The following is an 11,879-nucleotide window of genomic DNA, read 5'->3' on the forward strand; positions in this document are numbered from 1 at the left end:
ATGCAATATGATGCAATAAGTTATGATCTTCCATAGAACCTTGGACCTCCAGTACTCGGTAGGATCACGGACAATTGCAAAGCGCTTCTGAAGCACACTGAAGGCTCTCTCCACATCTTTCCTGGCAGCTTCTTGACATTTGGCAAATTGAATGTTTTTGTTACCTTTCGGACGTAGAATTGTTTTGGATAATGTGGCCCATGATGGATAGATGCCATCCGCAAGGTAGTAACCCATCTGTAGTTGTGCCCTTTGACCGAGTAGTTTCAAGTAGGAGTATCTCCTGTAATAAGCCTAGAAAACAACAGTGATCTCAAGAGCACATTCAAGTCATTATTCGAGCCAAGCAAACCAAAGAATGAATGCCATATCCAAAGATCCTTCATTGCAACTGCCTCAAGAACGATCGTTGGATGGTTGCAGTGGCCTTTTTAATGAAGCTTCCATCCCGTAGGATGATTATTCCATGCCCACTGCATACAGTCAAGTGATCCAAGCATCCCTGGACATCCTCTTGCGAGCGTGGGTTAAGGGCCACCATTGTCATGTCCCATCAAAAAAGGGATCATGTGCATCGATACGCATGGTAATTAATGGCCACTCCCACGATCCTCGCAAGTGATTAACAATTCCCATGATAAGGAAAACACGATCATAGTCATCAATACATGGGCTAGTCCTGGAGGCATGACTGGGGATTCATTTGGTCCACTGAATCACATATTCCAGGATCATAGTAGTTATAGCATATAATATAAACTCTTAATTATGAACAGAGAAATATAATAATACAATATTATTGCCTCTAGGGCAAATTTCCAACACTCGACTTCTCACAAGCGTCTGGATGTATCCATGTTGAATCGTAGTCCGGAAACATTCCCGCGCAATTGAGTCGCGAAATATTCCCACGCTCGGGATCCGATGAAGATCTAGCAGGGCTTTATCAGCAGGGATTACTCTTATCTATGGGCCGACCGAGCCATGTGGCGCTATTGGCCCAATTATCAATCTGTCGTGCGAGCGTGGGTTAAGGGCCACCATTGTCGTGTCCCATGAAAAAAGGGATCGTGTGCATCAACATGCATGGCAATGTTGCCGAGGGTAACTGGTCGAAGGGCAAGGAGGTGGCAGAGGTCAGTGCGTCAAAGATGCTTCAGGTCAAGGCGGCGAATTTCGGCCATTTTCATGAGGATGCAAGTCCAACGGACTTCTATAAGGTGATCTTAGCGCATGTGTTGGAATTACTGCGAATCCCCGATGGCTTCCGTAAGCACATGACCAACATTGCACCGAAAGTCGTTCTGAGGACACCGGCTGCAACTAGAGGGTCACGCTCCGGGAGGTCAACTGAAGGTTAGCCCTTGATAATGGGTGGGTGGGCTTCGCCGCAGCTCATCAACTGAAGGTGGGTTACCTCGTCACCTTCAAGGCGCACAACCTCAACCTTTTCGATGCAAGAGGTGGTGGCCAAGTGCAAGAAGCACGACGAAGCACTTGCCTTGATCCTGGATGTTTATTGTGTTTTATTTAGTCCGTATGTTGTGTCTAATATAGCTATCTGCTTAGGCCGTGTTTTTATTATGACCAATCTTATTATTGTAGTCCCAAATGTAGTGTGAATAGTTGTTTAAATTGCTCTGTTCTGCATATAAGTGTGTGTCCTTGTAACCTCATCACTGGAACGAAAAGTTAACACACCACATATCTTGCACGTAACCACAGGTGCTTACAACTAAATTGCGTGCTAGTGGTTCTCCTATAATACAGGCTGGCGTTTTATGAATAACCAAATTAAATATAAAATCCCTGACAAAAATAAATAAACATAGAATATGGTTTTCAGCATGCATTAGCTGAGCGTGACCGAACGAGCGAAGGAGGCCAAAAATGATGCCGTGGTACGGAAAAAAATTATATGAGACCAGGTCTCATATAAATCAGGTGAGACCCGCCCTGATGAATGACATGTGGCATTCACAAATCACAAAGCATCTAATCTCTCTCCCCTGATTTCAGGTGAAAGATGGGGTGGATACTTTGTGATTTGTGAATGTCATGTGTCATTCATCAGGATGGGTCTCACCTGCACGGCCGGCAGGCGCAGCGCTAGCATTGCCATCGCGCAATACAAGACGTCGCGATCGCCGCAAGTTAAGAAACGGCAGGCGGCCATCTCGGTGGTGTGGAAACAGAGCAAAGCAGAGCACCCATCATCACTTCAAATGCAGCTAGTCGTTACCACTGACCCCTTCCCTGCATCCGCTCTCCCTCCCAGCTACCCCCGTCTCCCGCCATGTCCCGCCCCGACGCCGCCTCCCTCCTCCCCCCCTCGCCTCCGCCGTTCAAGCCCCATCGCCGCGGCCGCTTCCTCCCCTCCATACTCGCCGCCCTCGCCGCGGCCGCCGCTCTCCTCCTCCTGGCCGTCCTCCGCTCGCCGCCGACCCCGTCCCCCAACCTCGGCTCCCTCTTCCTCTCCCTCGGCTCCAACAACACCGCCGCCTCCCACCTCCGCGCGCTCACCCTGCACCCCCACGTCGCCGGCACCAAGGCCAACTCCCTCACCGCCGCCTACGTCCTCCACGCCTTCTCCTCCCTCTCCATCCCGTCGCACATCACGCCCTACTCCGTCCTCCTCTCCTACCCCGTCCACCGCTCCCTCTCCCTCTCCGCGGGGCCCGGCCGCGCCGCCAAGCCCTTCTCCCTCACCCAGGACACCTACCCCAGCGACCCCTACGCGCGCGCCGCGGCCGAGGTGACCCCGACCTTCTTCGCCTACTCCGCCTCCGGGTCGGTGTCCGCGGAGGCCGTGTACGCCAACTACGGCCGCGAGGAGGACTTCGCCTACCTGGCCTCCCGCGGGGTCGACGTCGCGGGAAAGGTGGCGCTCGCGCGGTACGGGAGGATCCACTGCGAGGACATCGTGCACAACGCGCGCGCGGCGGGCGCCGCGGCCGCGCTGGTGTACCCCGACCCGCTGGAGTACGGCGGCCCGGCCGGGGAGGGGACGTTCCCCGACTCGCGGTGGCTGCCCCCGAGCGGCGTGCAGGTGGGGAGCCTGTTCCGGGGCGTGGGCGACCCGACGACGCCGATGTGGGCGTCGTCCGAGGGGTGCGAGCGCGTGAGCGTGGAGGACGCCATGGCCACCGACGACATGCCGGGCATCCCGGCGCTCCCGGTGTCGGCGCGGGACGCGGCGGAGATCCAGCGGGTCCTGGGCGGGGCCGAGGCGCCGGCGGGCTGGCAGGGCCGGGACGGCAGCCCCGCGTACCGGCTTGGCCCAGGGCCGGCCGTGCTGAACCTGACGTATCAAGTACGTTAAATTCGAGGCGCTTTTGTCTCGTTTGCCAGATTCTTTTTCAGGTGCGATTGTTGTACGATGCTTTTGCTTGGAATTTGCAGGGCAATGATACGATGGCGACGATTGAGAATGTCTTCGCGGTGATCGAAGGCGCAGAAGAGCCGGACAGGTAACTCATTATCTCTCATCCTGCATCATCAACCATCATCAAGTACTAGTAGTGTAACTTTTCGGTTTTAAAATGCCTCCGCTGCCTTGTCGCGGAAGCTTCTATTAGACTGCAAGTTGAAGTAAAATATGCATCGTGCCTGAGCACTTCCAAATACCGAGCACTGCTTTTGGACCATTCGTAGACCTTCAGCTTCAGGTGTAGCTAATTTCACCCCGTAAGATATATGATATTCCTGTCAAGTGCATCTTATTTTGCTTGCTTGGTGCATCCAATTCTTTTTTTTAATTGAATAACCTAGTCAAGTGGCACGATTTCCTAATTCCCATACCACTTTGGGCTCCACTTTACTGATCAGAAAGTTCTCCGGCTACGCCCTTTCTATATTTCAAAACGGTGCATCTGATCTGCTCCTATTCAGATTCAACTACTCCAGCTTCATACTATCAATCTGAATTCTCAAATGGCTATGGGGGCACTTGATTTGTGCTTTGTATATAGAAATTTGATCTGTTGCTTTCGCCGTGATAAACCTGTATTCTCGAATGGCTATGGGGTACAAAAAAAGTCCGACTTGCATTTTATTTTATTTTATTTTGCTCAAGCTAGCTTGCTTGGAAGCAAACAATTTGATCCAACTTCGTCATGGTTTGGTACAACGATATTACAGACGTGCCAATCTGCAGTTAGGAGAAGCAGTTCCAGTCTTATTTATTTACTATGAAGGATGTGACTAAGCTAACCAATTTTAACTTTTCATGACACAGATATGTTATCCTGGGAAACCATCGCGATGCCTGGACGTTCGGAGCCGCCGACCCCAACAGCGGAACAGCAGCTATGATCGAGGTGATTCTTGTGTTATAACATATGTTCTCTAAGCAATCCAGTAGGCTGTTCTTTTCTCTGAACTCTGCACCGTGGCATAATACACTAATACTGACCGCCTTTTCTGAATATCGGAATTGACTTATCAGCACAAATCTTGAACATGCTAACTTCACTTGCTGTCCATCTAGCTAGCACAAAGGTTTTCGATGCTGCAAAAGCAAGGGTGGAGACCTCGAAGGACAATCATTTTCTGTAGCTGGGATGCAGAAGAGTACGGATTGGTAAGTCTCTCTCTTCGAGCACAACATTCGTTTGTTATACACACGTACACGTAGGCACCTTAAAAGCAGCTGCAATGTTGATCACAATTTACGTTTATGCAGACAGGATCAACTGAATGGGTTGAAGAAAACAGGGAGATGCTTTCCTCAAGAGCTGTTGCATATCTGAATATTGATGTTTCGGTAGTCGGTCCGGTTTTACTCCCATCTACAACTCCCCAACTGGATGAGCTACTCCTTGAAACAATGAAACTGGTACGCACATTGTTCCAGAGAAAAGTACTCTCTCCGTCCCATAATATAAGAGCGTTTTTTATACTAGTTTGGTGTCAAAAAGGCTCTTATATTATGGCACAGAGGGGGTAACATATTTACATACAAAAGAGTCCTAACTGATAGTCAGTTATTTGATTTTGGTCATACAAAAGAGTAACTGTTGAGTGGTCAACACTGAACAGTGGGTGCCTCAACTTTGAACCACATGCCTGTGACAAATTTTTTTTTTGAACAAATGCCTGTGACAATATCATGCTTATGCTATTTTTCTTATTAATAACAAGATGTTCAAAAATTCAAAACGTTCTGTTTTTTTCAATTCAAAGGTTCAAGATCCCGACAACTCATCTCAGACGGTGTATGATGCATGGGTGAAATCCAATGCTTCTCCCAAGGTGAGTTGTAACATGACTTCCTTATACAGCTAGCACACCGTTATCACTTGCGGTATATAGTACTGATTGCTGTCAAACTCTGGGTTCCTTTGTACATAAAATGAAACCTGCAGCTTCGGGGTTTCATTTCTGAATCTTCATTTTTAAATTTCAGCTCCAACTCTGAAAATGTTCCTAGCTTTTTACTGTAGTTAACGTATATTGTCTCTGATATCCTGCGTGAAGATTCAACGACTGGGCAATGGAGGATCAGACTATGCAGCATTCGTTCAACATGTTGGCATTCCATCAACCAACTTGATATTTGGAGAAGGTAGGGGCGCACTTCTTGTTCTTTATTCTTGCGGTTTCTCGTATGTCTAATGGTGCTCCTTGGACATTGACAGGGCCAGGATATCCTGTTTACCACTCTTTATACGATGATTTTGTATGGGTGGAGAAGTTCGCGGACCCTGGGTTCCGTAGGCATGTCGCAGGTGCAGCCCCGTATTCCTTTTGTGCTGTGTGTTACTCCCTCCGTTCACAAATATAAGTTGTTCTAACCTTTTTCTGAACCGGATGCACATAGACATGTTTTAGTGTGTTTGTTCACTCATTTCAGTTGGCATGTAGTCCATATTGAAATATCTAAAACATCTTAAGTTTGTGAACGGAGTGAGTAGTACTTGGTAGCTTCACAGCATAACCTAACATTATCATCTCACAGCTGCTAGCATCTGGGGAATTATGGCTTTGAGACTTGCTGACGAAGAGATCATACCGTTCGATTACATGTCCTACACCACCGAGCTTGAGGTAACACCGTCCAATGAACGCAGTAACATTCGCAGGCAGGGGCATACAAAAAAGGAAGATCGCTCCAAGCCTTATGAACTTGAATTGTTTCCTCTTGTTTTTTTTTCTTGTCAGGCATACACAAAAGTAGTAGAGAAGGAAACCGAGGGCACGGCTGTCAGTTGCTCCCCGTTGTACAACTCAATCAGAGCTCTGAAAAAGGCAGCTACCAAAGTTAACAGCGAGCGAAAGGTAACTCAGTTGCTTCAGAATTGCCGCTCAGCCAATACAATCTTGGATATGCTAGCTTTTTAACTTCAGAAATTTTGTCAGGAAATTCAAAGGGAGCTGTCAAGCAAGCAGCTGAGCAAGGGCTCGATGAAGATCCGGGGGCTTAACGACCGGCTCATGCAGGCAGAGCGAGCCTTCACTAACCGGGAAGGCATCTTCAAGCAAACCTGGTACAAGCATCTGGTCAGTGAACAACTCATCCACACCTTTCTCTTCCGTGCGATTCACCGCGGTATCTCGTGATCCCCCGGTTCGTAGTTGTGGCCAGTTCTGATTTGCGAGTGTCGCCTGTTGCAGATCTACGGACCATCGGAGCAGAACGACTGGGACACCGCGTCGTATCCTGGCATAGCCGACGCCATAGCCACCGCGAGGAGCAGCAACACCTCGGCGTCCTGGAAGCTGGTGCAGCACGAGGTTCACAGGGTCGCCAGGGCCGTGGCACAAGCATCCGCCGTGCTCAGCGGAAGCCTCACATGACAGGATCACAGTCCGCCAGCAATGGAAAGAGCATCAAAATTGTTTCAGGCCGTGCATAATCATGCCGGTGCCGACTATTAATCCTCTGGGGAATATGTTTCAGGCCGTGCCTCGTATCATGCCCATCAATCTGCGCATGATGCGACCCATGTACATATGCTTTGGATAGATGCGTGTATGCAGTTCATTCAGTTGATGAGCTGCAGCAGTGCATTCAGTTGATGAGCTGCAAAATTATGTAATACAGACCAGGGCACCTACTGTATTGTACAGATTGAAGTTTGGTGAACCTGCTGATGTTTTTTAGGAACTTCAGGTAACTGGGGGCTGTTATCCGGCGGGTCATCTCGATCCGGTCGGTTTAGCTTTTCGGTGAATCCGTCTGAATTCGACTGGTGCTTGTGGTCTTTGAAGTTTCTACAGATCCTTATCGGTTTGCTTCGCTGGTTGTGGCCGTCAGCATTTCCTGGTCCGCATCGAGGACTCACCGGCCATTGCTTCTACAATTTTCTGGGTTTAAAAAGTTTGCTCCGTCGAGGCGAAGTCCCACATGCTGCATCGAGCCGTTGCTCCGTCAAGGCGAAGTCCCACATGCTGCATCGAGCTATGCGGCGCACCGCTGATGAACGCATATGAGGAAGAAGACTTCGGCACCCTTAAGAATTTGAATGTAATTATTTTCTGTATGGGTGTGCTTGTAAGGACATTTGAAACTTAATACATTTGGCATTAGGCATTTTCGCAAAAAGGGAAAATCATGGGGTTCTCATCTCTTTTTTTAGCAGTACGGGGTTGTTATCTGCGCAGCGTCCAGTGGCTCACCTCGCTCCACCCGAGCCGACCCAATGAGTACACTAATGCTTTTTTCGATTTTAAGTTAATTTTTTGCCATCTGCAAAAGAAAAGTTATTGCTTTTTTGTTTTATTTCATAGGAGTATTTTACTTTATTTTATTTTCACTCTTTCGTTTTACTTTCTCCCCTTTTATATATATTTCGAAAATATCTTTGGTCAGAGAATTAGTTCATGTAATTTAAGCTGGTTACCTGTATTTTTTCCATCATGTACTAATAAAATATTTTAAAATAATGTTTGTGTATTTTCAGAAAAGTGCATGCATTTAAAACAATGTTCATGCAACTTAAAAAAAGCATTGATGACATTTAGAAAATTTATTCATGAATTTTTTTAGAAAGTGTATATCTTTTAGATAATTTTTAAATGATTTTTTAAAGTTTTCAAGTCTTATTGAAAATGTCAATGTAGTTTATGATAAAAACAATGTATTTTCCAAAAAATGTTCATGCAATTTGAAAAAGTTCATGTAATTTTGATATGTGTTGTGTCATTTTAAAAAACATCATATATTTTTAGAAACTATTCATGTGTTCACAAAAATGTTCATGTGTTTGTCATAAAATAAATAAATTTCTTTTCAACAATAAGAAACCATGAAATTAAATTGAGAAATGGAAAAAATAATAAAAAAGCAAAAATAAAATAAAAGATAACTAGAGAAAATAAAATAAAAAAGAACTAGAGTAGAAAACAAAAATGATGGTAATAGGACAAAATAACAGAAAAGAAAAATGAAAATAATAAAGATAGAAAATAAAAAAAATAAAAAATAAAACAGAAACCTAGAAAAAACCCGAAGCCAAATCAAAAGAAAACATGAGGAAACCAAAAAAGAAGAAAATCCCTAACCATGTGTCGCCTTAGATGTAAGTCCCCGGCCAAACCCACTTATTTACCCACCGGTTCCTTGCCGCTTGACTACCATCCAGGATTTGACTGGCCTCACAGACCAACACTAATCTTTTCTGCATTTTTTGTCCTCATTTGTGCGTGCCCAAAATCAACTTCCAGGTCAGTTACTCATCCTTAAATTGCTCCAAGACAAGCACACTGAACTTTGAAATTTCTCTCGGATAAGTTTTTGAAAAAGAAGATGCATCTTGTTATTTATGTGAATGGTACATCATTCCTATTAAGCTGAGATGTCACATTAGAGCAGCCACAATGTAGAATTTTATGGCCTCCATACTTGCCTAAGGCTTTGGAGGCCGTCGTTATACACTGCAAGGTTATCCTCTAAGCAAGAGTGTTCTAGCATTGTCGCTAAGGCTAGAGGCTGCCTCCAAGCCATTTCCTTTAACCATAGTTATTTAGAATAGTAAAACTGAACATAATATCAGCCCTCTCATGCCATCAGACTTTTGGACCATCAGATCTCACATCCCGATAGTTACTGGTCGTCCGATCTGCCATTAGCTCACGCACTGGGCCATATGTCCTAAAGTTTAGCTACTTCGCAAGAAAATCCGAAGCCCGTGGTTTATTGGGCCGTCTGCCTCACAAAGCCCATTTTCCAGCCTCATAAATCATGTAGCTGAGCTATGTGTACAAAAACTGTTGAAAAAAGCAATACTTTAAACTATATGGGCTCCACCTTAAAGGCTAGATGTAGATGTAGATACCATACACTACACTCTTATCAGCATTGCTTGAAGGCAATGTCATGGGACCCACCTTAGAGGCAGTAGCTCTTCTAAACATTGTTGATGCTCTTATTGGATCTCAGTCTTTGTGCACAATCCTCTTTATTGTGGTACATAACAATTCAGGATACAACCATTATTCAAGGGAGCAACTATATTGAGAGGATAGTCGGGTATCCTTTCGGGGGACTACCAAGCGGACGCATGCGAACGCGTTCCAGCAGCCACGTGGTGCGCCCCAATGCCACCACATGTCCCACGCCCTGCGGAACACGTTTTTTCACGTGTTTTGGTGTTTTTTCAACAAAAAGAATTTAGGTATTTCGTGTTTTTAGATTTTTGCTTATTTTCTAGGGTTTTTCAAAAAAAAAAATTGTTTTCTTCCCTCTATTGAAACCAACGGAAAAAATAGCACACTATTTTCGTGCTATAGCGTATTTGGAAGGGGCACGCTATGTTTGATCATTTTTGCTCGCTATGGCACTATTCGCGTTATAGCGCGCTATTTCCACGCTAAAAGAAGTTGTAGGGTTGTAGCGTTGCCACAACCTAAGAGAAAACAATAGTCGAGCACCGGCGGCCCAAAACTACCCCTCGGTCAGCCACATGCCCACATCCCACACCCGTCTCATTCTCAATCTTAGATGGTCAGACCTAATGAAAAACCAACCCCAGCTCATACACCCTTCCCATAAGAGCTGCACCAGCGGCAGTGTCTTCTCATGAGCGGCAACGGCAGTGGCTTCCTCCAGCTCGACTCCAGCCAAGACTGGAAGGGACGATCACTAGTAGAAAATAGGGCTTTGGTCCAGGCAGGGAAAGCCCATTAATCCCGATTCACCTATGAACCGGGACCAATAGAGACATAGGTCCCGGTTCATGAGTGTCGGTGTCAAAACCGGCGGATCTTGGGTAGGGGGTCCCGAACTGTGCGCCTAGGATCGATGGTAACAGGAGACTGGGGACATGATGTTTACCCAGGTTCGGGCCCTCTCTATGGAGGTAATATCCTACTTCCTGCTTGATTGATCTTAATGAATACGAGTATCACAAGAGTTGATCTACCACGAGATTGTAATGGCTAAACCCTAAAAGTCTAGCCTATATGGGTATGGTAATGAGTATACGTGGTGTCCTTTCCGGACTATCCCCTTCGATTTATATAGACACCAAGGGGATCTAGGGTTTACATGTAGTCGGTCACATAAGAAAGAATCTTCGGTCGCCAAGCTTGCCTTCCACGCCAAGTAGAGTCCCATCCGGACATGGTGCAGTCTTCGGCCTTCATGTCTTCACAGCCCATCAGTCCGGCCCAAAGGACAACAGGCCGGACGCCCGAGGACCCCTTAGTCCAGGACTCCCTCAATGAGGCCAGGGCGCGGACCGGGCCTCAGGGGCCATTGGTCCCGGTTCGTCTGAGACCATTGGTCCCGGTTTCAAACACAAACCGGGACCAATGGACCTTGCTCCTGGCCCACCACCTTTAGTCCCGGTTGGTGTCTGGAATCGGGATCAAAGCTGTTTTTTTACCCAAACAAAACTATAATATTCTACAATAGCAAAAATAATAAACTAAAACAATAAAGTAGAAAACTTTAATGAAACTCTAATAAAAAAGAATGAGCTAGAAAACTTTCATGAAACTCTAATAGCAAAAGGAATCAACTAAAAAGCTTTTATAAACCTCTAGTATTATTGAAACTAAAATTATAAAAAATTTATGCAACTAAAATTATCAAAGTATTTTCTATTCAAAATATTATAAGCAAAAAGAATTTTCATAAAGATCTTTTTTTGTTAGAAACTTTAATAGCAAAAAGAATTATCATAAAGATTTTTTGTTAGAAACTAAAATAACAAAAACTGTTTTTGAATATGATAATAAAACACAATAATATTAAATAGCAGGAAAAAAGAATCACTTCAAAAACTATTTTTATAGTAAAGTTAATCACAAACTAGTGATTCACGCAAATTTCAAATAATTCAAATTTAAAGTATTCAAATTTGAAAACTAATGGTACTAAGAGAAAGTTTATAATTTTTCTGACCTAAAAGCAAAAAGAATTAAAAAATAAAAGCAAAAAATAAATAATGAAAAAAACAAAACAAAAATACGGAACAAAAATAAAAAAATGCCGCCTATTGGACCACCATTGCCTGAATACGACTACAAACCCAACCAGTCTGTTGGGCCAGGATTCAGACCCACAGAAGGCCCAGCAGACCTACAGGTAGATACAGAGTGGTTCGGCCCATAAGCCTACTTTGGAGAGGAGCTCGAATGCTCAGGCGCACCGGGCCTTATAAACAGGTGTGGCGCTCTCTCAACTAGCGAGGTGGGACTAAACTCCCACCACGCCGATGTGCAAGGCCATTGGTCCTGGTTGGTGTCATGAACCGGGACCAATGCCCCCATTTGGTCCCGGTTCTTGGCACGAACCGGGACGAATGTACCCCTTTGGTCCCGGTTCGTAACACCAACCGGGACCAAAGGTCTCTGTTTCCCGCCCTTTGGGCTGCTGAAATAAGGCCTTTGGTCCCGGTTGGTGTTACGAACCGAGACCAAACGGGTACATT

General features: G+C 45.6%; 1 protein-coding gene across 1 annotated transcript; it reads left to right on the forward strand.

Annotated features, from left to right (window-relative positions):
* The first annotated feature begins 2,228 nt into the window (after window positions 1-2,228).
* On the forward strand, window positions 2,229-7,175 carry LOC119268897 (probable glutamate carboxypeptidase LAMP1). Its single transcript, XM_037550612.1, has 12 exons — window positions 2,229-3,313; window positions 3,403-3,470; window positions 4,238-4,319; window positions 4,490-4,582; window positions 4,685-4,837; window positions 5,185-5,253; window positions 5,479-5,566; window positions 5,640-5,729; window positions 5,960-6,048; window positions 6,163-6,279; window positions 6,361-6,501; window positions 6,616-7,175. Exons 1-12 carry the CDS (start codon window positions 2,297-2,299, stop codon window positions 6,796-6,798), a joined length of 2,190 nt encoding a protein of 729 aa, XP_037406509.1. The 5' UTR covers window positions 2,229-2,296; the 3' UTR covers window positions 6,799-7,175.
* The last annotated feature ends 4,704 nt before the right edge of the window (window positions 7,176-11,879 follow it).

The sequence above is a fragment of the Triticum dicoccoides genome, chromosome 3A, assembly GCF_002162155.2.
Source record: "Triticum dicoccoides isolate Atlit2015 ecotype Zavitan chromosome 3A, WEW_v2.0, whole genome shotgun sequence".
In the NCBI taxonomy this organism is placed as follows: domain Eukaryota; kingdom Viridiplantae; phylum Streptophyta; class Magnoliopsida; order Poales; family Poaceae; genus Triticum; species Triticum dicoccoides.